This window comes from Mugil cephalus, chromosome 6 (genome assembly GCF_022458985.1).
Source record: "Mugil cephalus isolate CIBA_MC_2020 chromosome 6, CIBA_Mcephalus_1.1, whole genome shotgun sequence".
NCBI lineage: Eukaryota > Metazoa > Chordata > Actinopteri > Mugiliformes > Mugilidae > Mugil > Mugil cephalus.
Window position 1 is genome coordinate 26,412,553 of NC_061775.1, and position 17,817 is coordinate 26,430,369.

The window sequence follows — 17,817 nt, forward strand, 5'->3', positions numbered from 1 at the left end:
TAAGTTGTAGACAGACGCTCTGGGGGGAATTATTATTTCCATCATCTGCCATATGGTGAGGTATTATTTAGTGGCTCAGAGGCGTCAGGGGAATTAAAATCTCCCCTTTTTCTTCCTGAAGCCATTGATTTGTCCTGAAAGGTGTTAGTTTGTCAGTTTAATCTTTTATCACTTTTTTTTCCTCTGGCTTGACATGAAGATTTGATCATTGACTTGAATTCACCTGGAATCGTCTCCATTCAGGAACTAAATTCATATTTTTACTTGGGAAGTCCCAATCAACACTTTTTTGTCCCCCAATCTTTTTAATATTCGGTAGATGCTGTAGATTCCTCCTTGAGTCGACTGGATTCAGGCCAATAAATCTTTCTGTCAAACTTAATGTAGTGTGGAGAGAGGCGCTGCTGGTTTGTGTTCTCTACTCCAGAAATGTTCTGGTCCTCCAACGCTTTCCAGGAAACTTTCCTCTTCTTTTAAACTTCGGTGTTTGTTGTTGTTGTTGTTTGGGTTCAGCCTTAGCCTGAGTGAACTCCACGGATTCTTTTACGTGATCTTAAGTCATAAGAGTGCAGGAATAGACCCCTTTATGTCCTACGTCACTGTGACGTCACGGTGTTAGCTGGAGGCAAAACAGAGGGAAGCTTGAAGCGAATAATGTCAGTTTCACTTTCAACCATGAACATGTTGACCCAGTATTTTTATCTTAGCCTTTGACTGAGCGAGTCACCTGTTTTGAGCTTTTATCTGCATTATTTTACCGTTTTGCTTTTATTGTTGTTGATTGTTTTATCCTGTTAGACACTTTGGTAGAAGTGACATTCACACCATTTAAACAGAAGACAAAGAAGACATTTTGACGGTTTTGGTTAATGGCAGATCTAAATTAAATAACTATAAAAGATCAGGCTCAATCGAAGCCCGGTACCGATTGGGACATCCCCTAATTTTTAAATCCGTGTTCACGTAAAACTTCCCTCACAAGCAACTGGAGGGAAATTAAATAAAAAGCAAAACAAACAACACTGACAATCTGGACGACTTTATTTTTAGCTTTCAAAGGCGCAACTGGTGCTGCATGAAAGAAACTGTACACGTCTGTGCGTGTGTGTGTGTGTGTGTTTCTAAGTGTGTGTGTGTGTGTATTTAAACGATAGTTGCTTTGGAAATGTTTTTCAGTTTCCCTCCGACGTCTCTTGCTGAGGGAGATGAGAGGAGCTGACACACAGAATTAAAAATATCTCTCAATAACACTCCCACACACACACTGCAACCCAAGAGGCCACGCAAACACACAAACACACACACACACACACACACATTTTCACGCACGCACACAGCCGGCTGCAGAACACAATGTTTTTTTGTGCGTGTGTGTGTCTCTCATCTTTTTTCTTTTGTGCATATGGATGCACATGTGCAATCTGCTCAGTGTTGTGCGCTTTTTTTTTCTTTAAAGGCTTTAAAGCAACAAGTGTCAAAGACGTATTTTGATGATTTAATGATTTTGACCTCATTATTTTTTTAACAACAACTGCACTTTTAAGCGTAAACTGAGTAAATGGATTTGCAGAGCGATTATGCAGACGAGAGGTTTGCTCCAGCGGTTGTATAAATATGACGGTGCGAGAGCGGGACCCGTGCTCGTCTTGTTCCTTGTCTTCTGGAGCTAATTGTGTTATTTTTGAATGGCAGCAAGCAGGTTTATTCATGAATACAAACAGCAGCGAAGCAGCAGCTTCCTCCTCAGCCCCAATGGAGGAGTTCCTATTCATGAATGTGCCGAAGAGCCCGGTTGCCATTTATCTGTTGCCTGTGTATCCCTGCCAACTGGCAACCCCCCCCCGACACACACACACACACACACATCAGGTCCATGACCAGGAAATCACCTGGCTGCGATTACCAGAGCGGGACGCCTCAACAAATCAAAGCCGCAATCTCTGGGTCACCTGGTCTGACACGGCGCTAGGCTCGCGCTGACATTTTCAAAGTTTATTATAAATTTATAGATTTACACCCTCTACACAAACACAGACCTCCTCGTACCGTACGCAGCCTCCTCCTCCACCCTCTTCACCACCTTTATGTTTTGTTTTGTTTTTTTTTGCAGTGGGGTTGTGGGTTTTTTTCTGTTGTTGTTGCTCGGTCACCTCCGAAGCTTCATCTGCACCAACCTGTCCTTCATGTCAGAGCCTCAATTTGGAGAAATGTCAGCGAGCAAAATGAGCCAGCAGGGCAGGGCGCCGTGTCACCGCGGCGCAGGCGGATACAAACACCTCGGCTGCACTCATCATCTCAAGCCACCTGAAAGAAAGTCAGAGAGAAAGGACAGAGGCAGAGAAGAGGAGGAGGAGGAGGAGGAGGAGGAGGAGGAGGAGGAGGAGGGAGACAAAAGATTGGGAGAGTGAGCCAGTGTCAGATTGGGAAACACCTCAGCAGCATATCAGTCACAACTGCTAGGCTTACTGCCTCTGTTGCCATGGCAACGGCGGGGGTGGGGGTGGGGGTGGTGGTGGTTGTGGGGTACTGTCAGGCATCCTGGAGGGAGGGATGGTCCAAAAAATCTGCAGCTGTCACTTACTTCAGGAAAGACGGAAAGAAAGAGGAATAATGGAGGGAAGAGGGGGAGGGGGCGGGGCAATGATGGAGCGATATCACCGGACTTTGATTCACCACACGGGTTATAAGACGCAGAACAGGGAAGATGACGTCGAATGAGCCAGTGGGGACGGAAAGTAATGTTCCAAAACAACCTAAAGCATGGACAGGTTTACTGATGGAGCCAGAAATAACAGGGAATCACGCTCAGAGCGTCTTACGTGAGGATGATTCTTCTAGAAAAAAAGGAAACAAAAACTAAAACAAACTAATAAAAATGTAAAGTTTACATACTCAGAAAATAGTCGATACATCAACTGAATAATCGTTTCTTGCAGCCGAAGATATTAAAAACATAAACTTCTACGCTATTCTCGACCCTAGTAAAGTTTATTTTAACGAAATATTCAGTTTGAACCGATGACGTAAAAAATTAGAAGTGATCCGAGGTCGAGAAGTCTCCACGTCGAGACACCGTCCACCGGAGAGCAAAGTGAAGAGTTTCTTATTCAGAATTCGAACCGTGTGTCATGTTTTTAATGAGACTTCTGTGTTTCTTTTTTTTTTTTGCGTGGGAGCAGGATGACGCAGGTGGAACCTCAGCATCCTTAAGGTTATTTTTGGTATCGAGCGTCACTTTGATGCTGATTCTTTCTTTCTTTCCTTCTTTCTTTTCTTCTTCTTTTTATGTCATTACTGTCGCCAACACGTGATATATGATCTTTTTCCAGCACGAATGTACTAGTAAACAACTGATGCATCCGATTTTCATCCAGTCAGATTTCCATGTGGGGTTTCTTGGTTATCCAGGTCATAATATATCCAAAACATAGGCTGAAACTAGTGTAACTGGACTTGTAGTCCTTGGAATCCTTTTTTGGATACCCCTGGTAATCCTCAAATGGGATGGACTGAGGAACCATCCTCAATGGAGGCCAGAACCACCTCTACTCGCCATTTTAGATGTGACAGAGTACGGACTCCCCATCTTTAAAGATTGGGCCTATAGAGAGGAAGTGATTCCTTCAACCATAGCACAAAGTTCAGGTTTCACGCAAACCAACAGGACCATGTCATCTGCAAAAAAACAGAGACGAGATTCTGCTGTTCTCATACCAGACAACCCCCGTCGCTCCCTGCTGCTCTTTGAAATCCTGTCCGTGAAACAAACACCTGGTGGTAATTTGACTTAGAGCAGAGGACAAGGACACAGCTCTACACTCTGCTTATAAAAGCGCTGGATAGATCGTGGCAAACATGGCCCCGAGTGGCTTTTGACAGACCTTTTGATGCTTTCAAGATCTTTCATGCTCTGGTTTTTAATTGTGTTTAACCTGTTATTATTAATTGATTCTAGAGCTGCAAGGACTCGTCAACAATGACGTCTACAATGCAAAGACGTCGACAATTTGCACAAGACCAGCAACTGTCAACAGCAACTGGAACTACAGCTTGATCTCTGCAGCTAAATATTTGAACTATAAGAATGAACTATGAATTTAGTCCGATGGTTTCTTTGTGGTCCTTGAAAGTTGTTTTTGAGAAATGTATAGTCTCAACAGCAGAAGTTTATTTGAATTGTTAATTGCTAGCGTGGCAGCACTGTTTTCCAGTGCGTTCAAAAGTATTTCTGCACATATGAACACCTATAATATGCTCTAAGTGGCTGGAAGCTGCCTTTAGTGCTTCATCACAACATGATGCATGGTTGATGGTGGGATGAATGGTGACCCCCTACATGATAATACATCTCTAATTACAGTCAGCACAAGTTATTGAAGTTAAATCATACTCAGTATGTGCAAATTAATGACAGAATATGGAAAAAATGTGATTACATTTGATGGTTAGTATCATTTGGTAAAACTTCAAGTGTGAAATGGGTTTTTCATTCATAGCTATCACGTTCAAATATGTCCTCACGAGTTCGAGTAGAACTTATCGGCAACAATTCTGTTATATTTTACCAAAAGATTAATCGAATACTAAGAAAAGAGTCGATACCTCAAATGAAAGAATAATAATAATTTTCTCGCAGCCCGGACTGATTCCTTACAGGTTTTCCAAATTGTAGTTTCTACTTTAATCTTGTTTTCTTTTCCAGGAACATCTAAACAAATTCATAAATGCCTTTTGCCTGTTCATTATTATTGTTTAAGTGACAATTAATCCCTGAAATTTTCAGAACGTGGCAACTCTGACATGTTGCAGCATCGGGGTCGACACCTTGACACAATCTGAGGACCGTGTCATAGCTGCGCAGCTACATCAACCTTGTTAATGGATAAATACGTCCTTGAAACGATTTGGTGTGGACCTGTGCAGGGCCCGAGGAAGAAGAGGAATAGTGTGTCTTCACTCTGTTTGCGAGGCCACTAGACAAAGTCTTATTAGCCTCCACTCAGATGGGGGTCAGATTGTCTTTCTTCTCGCTGTTGATCGCAGCTCTGCAGCCTATTGATTAAAGGCCGCGCTGGACGATAGTGGATATTGACCAGATAATAATTGACTGTGTTGCACGTAGAGACTTTTTGTTAGGAGCATCCAAAGTGCTTCACATCGACTTAATCATTGATGAGCTGGTTCATTGACTTCTGCGGAGATCTTAGCAATCTGGGGGCACATGTGCAACAGCCAGGAAGGTCATCGGTGACACTGGAGGGACACCTGCATTTGTCTTGTGAGGATGCGTATGTGCACTAAAGAGAGGCTGTTTTTAGACGATGAAAGACCGTTTTTTTTTTGACTGGCTGTTTGATCTGACAGGTTTCGGAGAATGACGCTGCTGGGGAGGCATTTATCTTAAAGCAGGTACTGATGCAGGATTTTATTAACAACCACAACAGCCTGTAAGGCAGATTTGTTCAAGTTTAGTTAAACACAATGGGGGGGGGGCTCTGAGCTGAATACAAGAATGAAATGACGTCCAAGTGAAGTTCACAGTCAACAAAGAGGGAGAAAACTCTCCATATGTACACAATACGCCAAAACATTATGACCATTTGGCTCGAAAACTTTTAGACCTGGCATTCATTCCCAGCAGGATGCAGCCTAACACACACACACAAATGCGCTAGAACAACTAAAAGAAACTTAAAGAACGGCACAAGGTGTTGACCTGGCCTCCAAATTCACCAAACTGATCAAGTATCTGTGGGATGATCCACGGAGGCCCCTCCCCTCAAAGGCCCCCACTAACATTATTCTGTTGCCAGACACCACAGGACGCCCTCAGAAGATCCATGTCCGCTCTCTGATGAGTCACAACTGTTTTAGAGGCACAAGGGAGACCTACACTGCTGTTATATTCTTGTATATTTTGTACATTCTTTGAAATTGATGTTGTCTTTTATTGTTTTTTGTATATATTTCATACATAATTCTGCGCTACTGTGACATGGTTCCTATACGTGCAATAAATAAACTTATGTCTTACACAATATTTGGAAGGTGGTCATAATGTTTGGTGTATTAACTGTTTGTGATGGAGTGTACATAAACCTGTAATATTGTTTATTTTCTTCCCGTTTGTCGTCGTTAATACACATGTTCTTTCTCTGCTGAAACAAGTCGACATGTCTGCAGAAAAATGCAATGTTCACATTAATGTTATCGATACAAACCTCAGATCACAGGTTACTATAAATACTTTACACCATATTTTTCTCTTCTTTTTATATATAATTCTTATTTCCATCTGTCTTTCCATGCCCCATATTTACACATCTGTCTTCGGTTGTTATTAAATCCACAGGTGCAGGTCTTTATTATGTCACAGTTTCCACCTGCAACATGACACCGTTGCACTGATATGCTAGAAAAAGCACCACACATATAGAAATTCCATCTTTGTGAGTCATCTCCGTCTGGATGGGAGCATATTTTTGGAAATCCCGAAGATTTCTCTGCCTCTTACAATAACATTGGTTTTCATTTAACTTTCCTTCCTGTCATTTACTCCAGGATGTTTCTGCAGATGCTGCATCCCCCTCGTTGGCCATACTTTAATTTACTTCTCCTTCTGGTGAAGTATCCTCTTGGGAAATTGTCACCTGCATCTTTTCATGTCTTTTTTTGTGATTTTTCATGTGATTTTAGATGTTTGCTCAGACTAAATGTATCCTCACTGGTGTGAGAGTTTCAACTTGAACTCAGATTAAATTCAGATTGAATAACCTGCAACGTGTTACGCTGCCATGCAAGAGAAGAGAGGCGGGAAAACATGAACGATTCTTCGTATTTGTGCAAAATATGCACGTATGCAAAAATGTAAAACGTGCCCTTAGCCATCGGTGCACCGCATTTTAAGATGCACGTTATCATTCTTACATTTTCCCTTTTCATTCGTGAGGAGAGAGCTATTTTTATCCCACTGCACGCCCGATGTCTTTTGCTGGTTTAACTGATATTTTTTTTTCTTTCCTGTTAATTCTCCGTGTGGAATTAGAGCTTAACTCCGCAATAAAAATATATGCGGGGAAAGTCCAAATTGTTGCTATATTGGACCATCCACCGGTGCAGCTGGTCTATTTTTAGCCAGGAACTACATCGGCTCCAACTGCAGACACTGAGGAGGAGGAGGAGGAGGAGGGAGAGGAGGAGGGGGTCACCCGCGCTGTTTTGCCTCTGTCTTCACCCCCACAACCACTGACATTTCACCGGAGCATAAATGAAACCCGGAGGAACAGAATAGCATATTCTCAGTTGGTGGAAAAGGGGGAGAGGTGCGCACGGGAAAGGGATTATTATTGTTATTGGTGTGATGTTTGTGTGTGTGTTCGTGATGAGAGACGTGCGCTGAGCCTCGTGGCTGAGGGGTTTTGATTATCAACAGACGCAAGCGTGACCCTTATGAGTCCCGTTAGAGCGCAGGATCACCGTGAACCTCTCTGAAGCGAGGCAGGTGATCCGAGAGCGAGAGAGAGAGGGAGGGAGACGGAGAGGAAGAGACAGTGAGAGAGGGAGAGGGGGGAGAAAGAGAGAGAGAGAGGCGTGCGCCACACTGGTCGGGCTACTTTCCTGACGACACACCAACAACCGTCAACCTGTGGATAGGGCGCGCACGGTGCTCTGCCGTCTCCTCCACTGCCACCCTCTCCCACCTGCCACCGAGCCCGACCCACGGACGGACATCCAGGACGCATGAACTGGGAGAGGGTGCCGGCTCGATTCCCGAAAAGGAGAGCGGGGACCGAAAAGTTGAGGTGGTCGTGCGCCATCCCCGCTTCATGAATGGCCGGAACATGGAGGAGATGCCATTCGAAAGAGTCAAGACCCGGCGGAGGAAGGGTCACTGCCCGGCCGGTGCACCCCTGGGCGCCATATCCTGCGAGGACGAGTTCAACAGCCAGGAGCTGGAGGCTCTCTTCCAGAACTACAACCTGAAGCTGGAGCAGACCGCCACCCTCAAGGCGCTGGCGGTCCTCATCGTGGCCGCGTCGTCGCTGTCCCTGATGGAGCTGCTGTCCAGCCCGCGCCTCACCTTGTCCAAGGGCTCCTACCCGGTGCACTGCGTGGTGTTCCTGTCGCTGTTCATCGTCACCAACGTCAAGTACCTACAGGTGACGCAGCTGCAGCAAATAGCGAAGCTGGCCCTGCTCTTCAGCTTCACCTTTGCGCTGCTCTGCTGCCCGTTCCCGCTGGCGCTCGGCACGTCGGAGCTGGTGAACGCCGCTGCCCCCGAGCAAGGCGTGTGGCAGCTCATGCTGGTCACCCTCGTGGCTTACGTGCTGCTGCCGGTGCGGACGCTGCTGGCCGTGCTGTTCGGGGTGATGCTGGCTGCGTCCCACTTCATTGTCATAGCGACGTCCGTCACCGGGAGGAAGCAGAGGCTGTGGAGACCGGTAAGTGCTGCACCTGCATCCCAGTCAGCTCCTCGTTCACCCACGCCACTTCACTCCGCTCTCCTGTGGAGAGTCGCGTACAGGCGCTGGTTCGAGTCCCACTTTCACCCAAAAAACTTCTGTTGCCCTTGAGCAGCTGCACTCTGAAGCAACTGTACAGAAGAATGTACAGTGGTGCTGAGAAGCGGCGTGCTTACTCATCCGGTTTTCCCCCATGGAGAAGAAAAGGTTAAAAAAAAAAAAACACCACCAGACATCGATTTGTGCTCCAGGGTTTAGCTGTAGAACTGGAAGCGAACAAACACTTTCACTTTTGCGCACCAGCCGCAATGAAGTAGACGAGGAGCTGTCCAGCAGCTGGTGCTGAAACAGACTCTACTTGTCCTCTTGCCTGGTTGTGGTGAATCAGACCGCAGAGGAAGATGTAATCATTTTAACATGCTGTTTATTTCTGCCTTGACGCCATTAAAACGAAGCTATGTAAATGATTTATGCTTCATTAAACTGTTTTATTTGCAACGTTTTAAGCCCCATAAACGAAAAGCAAGTTATTAGAAAGGTGGTTCTGACCTCTCAGGCACAAGCACCATAAATTCCGATGACAGCAAACAGTTCTTCCAACTGTTTTTTTGGATTTTCATCTCTTAAAATCAGTCAGCATCCAGAAACCAGTTCAACCAAAGGTCAATCTTTTTTTGTGTATTTTAGTTTTACATGTCAGAGGACAAGCGGTTCCTATAGTTTTTCCATCTCACAAGCCTTCTGGTTTATATTTAGTCTAAAATATGGGCTTGTTTTTCTTTATGAGGTGGTGCTTGGCTGCTCACAATGCACAGAAAGCCTCCTCCATCTGCCTGTGCTGGATTACAGCATTTCTCTGACCTTTGACCTTTGATCTTCTCTGGAATCGAACACGTGAATGGCCACAGTTCATCCTCCAAATGAAGTGTCCGACAGGATCCTACAGTGTCTGATCACTAATCAATAGTGCACCGGTCATTGTGCCGTGCAGCTTTTGTTCTTTAAGTCACACCCTATGCTTCATGTTGTAATCCACGTGTCAACCTTGATGTCTTTCATTCAATCATCCTATGGATTAATCAACGTCTGTGACGTCTAATCTAGCGAGCATCCATGACTGCACACACACACATCGCGCACACGTGTGTTCCCTCAGACTCACATGGATGCTGGCGGCTCAGTCGGGCATGTCTGTTCTTGTTCTTTTTGTGCAGCTGGTGGCCAACGCGGTGCTGTTCGCCAGCGTAAACTTGTCGGGGGTGTTTGTGAGGATTCTCACCGAGCGCACCCAGAGGAAGGTCTTCCTGCAGGCCCGCAACTGCATCGAGGAGCGGCTGAGGCTGGAGGATGAAAACGAGAAGCAGGTGAGGCGTGAAAATTTTTTTTTTTTTCCTTTACCTCAACCTGAGCGTGTTCTTGAAATCTTCGCAGCCTCTTGAGAAGTTTTTTTTTTTTTTTTATCTCTTTAAAGGTTTCAGGTGCCAATGTGTTCTAGCAACCTGCCCACAGGCACACAGTAACTATGACAGCAGCTATTTAAGGAAAGAACAATTACTGTTGCACATGCACCAGCGCCACACATTCCACCCCCTCCGCGCACACCTACACGGAGCGATTTAACTAAGGAACAATCAGGCAACTTTAACACACAGAAACACTCTGCTGTGCACCACGCCCTCCTCAGCTGCCACGCACAAAACACACCAGTCGTTAAATAGAGAATTATTATTATTAATTATGCCATGTATATGATGTGGCTCAATCCTCTCCTTTCGTTATGCACAATGTTTCGCTTAGCACCTGCGCTTTGTAGATTAGGTGATGATATGCTGTGTTTTCTTCAGCAGTAACAGGCTCCCTTCTGACAGGTAATTACACAAGCAGATTGCTTTCATGGCCTCCCTACTCCAGTAAAGGTCGCAGTTTATCTGGGTGGAAGAAACACACACACACACACACACACACAGACCCCTGATTAGGATCTAACAACATCCAGCAACCAGGCGTCTGCTGACGTGAACCGAGCACAAACGTCTCCGACTTGAATATCAAACCATCAAACGGGTGAAACGCCCCCCCCCCCTCGGTTTATCACCCGGGCGTTTCCTCGGCTTGCATTGATTCCTCAAACACGTGTAGGGTTAACAACATGCTTATTGACTTCTCGGCTCAATGAGCAAACCTCAAAAACAGAGGATCATTTTCCTTCACATTCACAAGGAAAAAGGGCGGAAAATGTCATTTGCCAGTGAATTCCTGCGAACCAATCCTGGCGCGAGGAGATACAGTGGGCTCAGTTGTCAAGGAGACTCAGTGTCCCTAATCTGCGTTGCCATAAAATTAAGTTCATCCCTGATTTTGCGAATAACATTAAATCAAATTATTCTGCAAAAGCAGCTTCAAGCTGACCTCACATAACTGGACAAAAATAATCCCAAATCGGGGTCTGCTAACTAGCTACTGAGCTCTTACAATCTCAATTTCCATGACAACCAAGCGAACTCCCGCTGATCAGTGTGGGTTATAGATGAAAGCTCAAGAAATTAAGCTATCAGCATGTCTCGTGATGTGTTTGCCTACACTACGGGCTGTATATAAAGATGGACGTACCCTCTGTGACGTCCTCATTGGTTTTAGCAAAGAGCATTTTTGAAGCTCAGCGTGGTGCCTCCAGGTGTCGCCATATTGACACCTGCCTCCCAGATAATCCTAAAAAAAAAGGGAATGGAGAGACTGGCTATAAAGACCGAAACTTTTCTGCTGTTAGACAGTAATAATCCATGTGGATGTTAGACTGTAGAAAAAAAATGGACTTCAGTTTAGATTCAGAGTGTGAACAGGACTGTACGAGAGTGGTGCCACATTATTAATACCCTGTTGGTCATCACGATGCCACATCTCAATTAACTAACCAAAACAAAACTTCTCAGGGAAATTTAACACTTGAACAAACATCAGCATTATATTAACTGCCTTAAAATGACAGAAACCAGACTATGACGTGGATTGACTCAGTTTTGGAGCCTCAAGCCTCAAGTGGCCATTTAAGGAACTGAAGTTTTTGTCAACTTCTCATTACTTTTTTCTGCTGCTTGGCCGAAATTGTGCTATTGTTTTTGTTTTCCCTTTAAATGACGAAGAATAGTGAGCAGCAGCATTCAGAAACGTGCATATACATACACAGTACGCACCAGTACCTGTGTCAGTTATTCAAATTTCTCAAAACCAGTTGGTTTCTGAAGTCTGGATATGTTTATATGCACAGACATAACACACACAAAAAAAAGGCACAACAAACTCATTTGTAAGATAATGGTTCATTAATAAACCACAGAGACAAGAGCCACCATCAAACAGAGCACACGCTGAATTAAACCTGGGACAGATCAGAGAAATGGGAATCATTAATGTGCGATTAGAACACGTTCAGGAAGAGATTAATAAAGCTGGGAAATTCATTATTTTATTCAAACCAACACACCTTCACACTTGGGCTTTCGTGGCTTTGCAAACACACACATGTAGCTGACACACACACACAGAGTGACACACTTTCACACAGTCTCCATCAGTAAGTGTGATGGCTGTTTCTAAAAGGCTGCTCTCCGCTGCCGCAGGTGAGGAGCGCTGGTGTGAATGGAGGGATAATATGAAAGGAGTGTGTTGGAGGGAGACACGGGAGAGCCCCGGCTGCTTTTATAACCGAGCCTCTCGACAACTATTCAGCGCAGCCCTGCCTGATGATTCATTGTGCATTCACAACCGTTTGACATCCTGCTTGAGTTTCAACTTTTTTTTTTTTATTACGCCGCTGCAACCGAGACGAGTCACGAGCACAAAGAAAAAATAAAATGCTGATCGGAGGAAATTCACTTCAAACCAGAGCCCAGAAGATTAATTTAGTCTTTGATATTTCCCTGCTTGTACATACTGCGTGTACACTGCTCAGCCATAACATTATGACCACTTGCTTAATATTGTGCAGGTGCACCACAACTGCCCTGACCTGTTTAGAGGCATAGATGCTCCACTGGATTGCACCTTTTCAGCTTTGTATTAAGGGGCATTTGATTTCCAAATTCCCCCAGATCTTATCGGATAACATTTCACCCATTAGCTGTAGTTAATACAACATCAAAACTGTGAAAATGTGACAGCTCAATGGGGGCATTGAAATAGTGTCACGTTTTTAAATAAATGTCAGCTTTTAGCTCCTCAGTGCCACAGTGGAAATTTGTGTTGAGTTTAAATATAACCTGGAAGTAACTGATGCGTTTCTCAAACCATTCCTGAATTATTTTTGCTTTATGGGCAGAGCACTGCCATCAGAGGACAGCGTTTCCATAAAATGAGCACACAGTCTGCAAAAAAAATAACGTTAGGTCTGAAAGTGTATAATGTACGAAGTGAGAATTTGAGAATCTCCCACGCCTCAGGATGATAAGGTTGGAGCGTTTCCTATTTTTTTGTTTTAATGAATCTCTTTTTGTCTCTTGGCTTTGTGACGGAAATGAAACAATTTAAAATATTTTAATATTTGGGATTATGGAGCTCACAGTGTTCTATGTTTATTTTATTTATTTTTTTAGCTAAAACTACGAATCGATCAGTCACAAAATGTTGACCAATTCATTGTATAATGGGATTAAAGTAGTCTATAAATTGTCAGCTAACCAGTATCTCTTCCAAGATTTTAACCCAGCTAACATTATTTACTTTAGATTAATTATTTAATTAATTATTATCAAAATAGTGGATCATACTGATATGATAATTAAATGTTATGTAAAAACATCATCATGCTCAGATTGCTTATATCAGTAGTCCATCTTACCATCAGTAAATACAAATAAAATTCACCAAATTCTCATGTGTGAAACCCTGAAAGGAGTTTTTCTTTTAAGATCTGTGCTTGAACAAATCACATGACACGGACAAAGCACTGACTGTCTCATTAAATTAATGGTTTCAGCTCTTATTCAGCTTCCAGTGGTAGAAAACTCAGAAAAAGCCTCAGAATCCACATAAAAACCAGTCAGCTCGGTGGTTAATTGTCTTTTCTCTTCATGTTTACATCAAGAGACAGAAGGGGCGACTTGTTAGTTTTCTCCCGTGTGCACGAACCCCGAGCACACGCTGTGTACAGTAGTTATGTTCTGCCGCCTTGAAGTTCTAACGCTGCCTCCGTCTTAACCCCCTTTCCTTTTCCTCAGGAGCGTCTGCTAATGAGCCTGCTGCCCAGGAACGTTGCCATGGAGATGAAGGAGGACTTCCTGAAGCCGCCCGAGAGGATCTTTCACAAGATCTACATCCAACGTCATGACAATGTCAGGTACGGAGGAGGAAGGACGAGGCGGGGGTGTCATGACAACTGTGGGCTGCGGAGGTGCGTGCGGAGGAGGCGGGGAAGGCGGGGAGGCGGGTGGGGGGTGTTTTGATCCAGGTGTCACCTGCTGTGACGTCAAGGTCAAGAATAGAAGGACAGCAATTAAGATTAACCGTTAACACACGCAAAATTCGGTATACAAAGGTTAGAGGCGGTGGTGACGTTGGTGACGTTTAGGATTTTTGTTCAACTCCAGATTCTGTTGTCTTGTTTTGGATTGAAAAAAAATGTTTCTTTTTTTATTTAAATCCAGGCTTTTTACATATTCTTTGGATATTTTATGTTGTCTTATTTTGTATTTAGACTTAATTGTCTTCTATTGAAGCCAGAGTCTGATCGGTACAGTCTAAAAGTGCGGCCAATAACACCATTCGCTTCTGGTGACACACTGATGTCTGCACGTCCACGAAGAAAAACCATCCCCAAAAATGAGTTACAGGAGAATCATCTCTGGTTCAACTCCCTCTTGAATAATACATTTAAAGCAGCTCTAATCTATATTTAATAATATAATAGAATCAAATGACAATGTGATGAACCTACTGGGAATTGCCTCTGTGAATCTGCAGCTTTTTGCAGCTTCGTAGTGAGTTGAAGCCCGTTGTTTAGCAGCCTGCTTCACAACCTTACTGTTGTGTTTCTGCTCTCATAGTTTCAGGCAGATGTTTTCAGAGGAAACACATTAAAATCCCACTGCTCACACTACATGCTCTGGGCCACACAGCGGGGAGCAGCAGTTAGCGAGTAGCTAGAAACAATACTGGAGTGTTTAGCAACTAAAAGAGCCATATATCTCGCTCAGGAGTTGGTAAAGACTAAAATCAGAGCTAAATAATTAGCAAATAATAGACTTGGGCGCTGTAACAAGCTCCATACATCGACTTACAATCTCAAAATTCCATTTCTATTCTTCTGAAAGAGGCCAAAAGGTCAGATTCTGCAGGTTTAGTGCATATATTTACATTAAATTCAGTAAGCATTGGCCCCTAAGTGACCTTGAATGAACATATGGAGACACTGGTCTTAAATCACATCTTGTGGATCAAAAACAGACAAAAAGACAAACATCATCTGTTTCCACAACCTTCAAATGCAAGGATTTGCTGCTTTTCTCAGTTGTAAAGTGATCGCATTCAGGAAAACGGGACATAACATAACAACCAGATCAAACCACTGTTCTGCTGCCAGATTAATCATTTAAATTACTTCATCTCATCTTCTACTAATGCTTATTCTCACTAGGGTGGGGGGGGGGGGTTACTGGAGCCTATCCCAGCTGTCATCGGGCGAGAGGCGGGGTGTATCAAAGTCACATGCATTCACACCTAGGGTCAATTTATGGTCACCAATTAGCCTAACGAGCATGTCTTTGGAGGTGGGAGAACATGCAAACTCCACCCAGAAAGGCTCGAGCTGGACTTGAACCCGGACGTTCTCGCTGGGAGGCATCAGTGCTACCCACAAAGTCACTGTGCTTCCCATTTAAATCACTTATTTAAGAGAAAAAACCTGCAAACTTTACAGTTTATACACTTTATAGTAAATTGCACAAAAGGGATTTGACAAGATTTTACTTAATAGTGGAAACCCGCCTTTTTTTTCCAGAAGCCACTTCAGTTGCACTTTTAATGAAGACAATATCACAGCGAGTGAGAGGCTGGCTTGACTCTGAGCTGATTGCATTTCAGCGAGGCAGTAAAGAGAGTAGGAGAGCTGCATTAGTGCTGCCGAGTGTAGGAGTCGAGGGCTAGGTAGCATATCAACAGCACTCCTGTCAAGAGACGATCCTCTCCATTCTCATGCCTGCTCGGCTCCCACTCTTTTCCCACGGCTCGGGAAACATCCTCGCCGCCCATTCACCTTCCTCGTTGCCTCCGCTGGCGCTCGGCCAAACATCACCGAGGCCAGCTCCCACCCGTCCCTTGGGAGCTGCTGCAAACGCACACTTAAACACGTGGAAGTGAAAATAAAAAAATAAAAAAATAAATAAATAAATCAGCTTTCTGTTGCAGTGCAGGGGCGTGACAGCTCCCTGATCTGTCCCCCTCTCTGATGTGGCCCCCGAGAATGTTTGATCGCACACGTATTCTCGTCTACCTTCCTCCTCCCCCTCGCCCACCGCCACCACCACATGCCGGCACGACCTGCAGCTCAACACCATTCAAAGACAAATCACCCCACAGAGCTCTTCTGTTCGAGCAGCAGTCGTGAGCCCGGCTTTGCATACATCAGGCTCCTGAGCAGCTATAGCGCGATGCCAAAGCGAACGCAGCGGCTAAGTCACGATGCAGAACAGGGGGGGCTCACCTCTTAAAACACTTTTCCGGTGCAGAACAGAAATGTTTTAAAACGCTGATTTGTCATCTTTGTTGATTCTTGTGCAGAAAGTTTAACAAGTTTAATGAGACAAAAAAGTAATTTCATACACGCTGTATGGGTTTGAGTCCAGCTTGGGCCTTTCTGGGTGGAGTTTGCATGTTCTCTTTATGTCGGTGTGGGTTTTCTCCAGGTACTACGACTTCCTCCCACCTCCAAACACATGCTCGTTAGGTTAGGCTAATTGGTGACTCTAAATTGACCCTAGGTGTGAGTGTGAACGGTTGTTTGTCTATGTGTTACCCTGTGATAGACTGGCAACGTGTCCAAGGTGTACGCTCAACCCCTGCGAGCCTAGTGAGGATAAGCGCTAGTAGAAGATGAGATGATACCTGGGGATCAGGTGTGAAGTGATTGTTTGCTGAAACTAAATGTGTTCAGTCAAACCTTAGCAACCGTAACCAGGCAAATGAAGTTTTAAATGCAAAAAAGTTAAACTTGATTTGAGTGGAAGTTGAAGTGTTCTTTAAGCATCACACTTGAGTGGAAGTAATAAAGTACTCAACATTTTCTGAACTTAAGCATTGCAAGTAGTTTATTTTATATTTACTACTCAAGTACTGCAAGTGAAAGTACAAGTATTGTGTTATGTAGTTATTAAAGAAAACAGGCAAAAGCTTGAATATCATTGTTTATGTTATTTCAAATGTTAAGCCTTAAGTAAACGCACAATTCCTTAAGTACAAGGACAGGAATGTACAAGATACATGTGCATGTACAGTCACTAGCCTCAGGTGTAGACTGCCCATTCATAAATAAGTTAGGACGCTATGTTCAACTTTGATGTAAACTGAAGAAATATAACGTTAGAGACAATCCCAGCATTGACAACACAACAGTTAAAGTTAGCTAGCTAACAGTTAGACGCTAATATTACTGATATTCGCCAACAGTAAACATACAGTTTTGTATACGAGCGTCTTGCTAGCTCGACATTAGCTAGCTAGCTAGCTATGCTTACCGTGTAGCAGACGTGTGTATGCTTGTTTTTTTTCTTTGGGATTTAGCTGGAGTGGCGCTTTCCACACGGTTTGATCCACTAAAGGCTAATAAAGGCTTCGGGAAGAACACGCCGTGGACACATCGCTTCCTCATTTAGCTTGTCGGCATTTAGCTTGAGGACGGCAGCCATTTTTACATAGTAACGGTTGCTAGGATATATTACTGGACAATGGCCGTCGATGCGGCAAATACATTTTTTACTTTGTTTTATTTTTTTTTATTTTTTTATTAAGTATTCATCGAAAATTTATAGTGAAGTAAAAGTGGAAGTAGGACAAAAATATAATACTCCAGTAGAGTACAGATACAGCATTTTAGTACTTACGTACAGTAGTGAAGTAGTTCTACTTCGTTATTATACATATGTTTATAGGGTTTCTCAAACAAAAAACAAACAAAAAAAAAAAACACAAAGTGTGAGGAATGGGTTATCTACTTTAAACATTAGCATTTCTCGAAACACAGAAAATCTAAATTCTCTTTACTGATAGGTATGTTCACATTGATGTGGTATTTATTGTGGTGGTTAGTAAGATAAAAAGCAACTTTTACTAGCTTTTAATTAGCATAACTTTAAGATCTGATTTAATT

At 43.6% G+C, this 17,817-nt stretch overlaps 1 protein-coding gene and 1 long non-coding RNA gene across 2 annotated transcripts in view; one reads left to right on the plus strand and one right to left on the minus strand.

The window, feature by feature from the left end:
- Positions 1-1,452: 1,452 nt before the first annotated feature.
- Positions 1,453-11,249, minus strand: LOC125008824. Its single transcript, XR_007112914.1, has 3 exons — positions 11,073-11,249; positions 9,625-9,802; positions 1,453-2,304 (listed from the first exon to the last, which is right to left on the minus strand). It is a non-coding gene; the product is annotated as an uncharacterized LOC125008824 (long non-coding RNA).
- Positions 7,317-17,817, plus strand: part of LOC125008823 (adenylate cyclase type 1-like) — a 49,322-nt gene continuing 38,821 nt past the window's right edge. Inside the window, exons 1-3 of the mRNA XM_047586144.1 lie at positions 7,317-8,441; positions 9,677-9,826; positions 13,676-13,794. Of these exons, the coding sequence (XP_047442100.1) occupies positions 7,827-8,441; positions 9,677-9,826; positions 13,676-13,794 (884 nt within the window). The 5' untranslated portion in view covers positions 7,317-7,826. The remainder of the gene's footprint in view (positions 8,442-9,676; positions 9,827-13,675; positions 13,795-17,817) is intronic.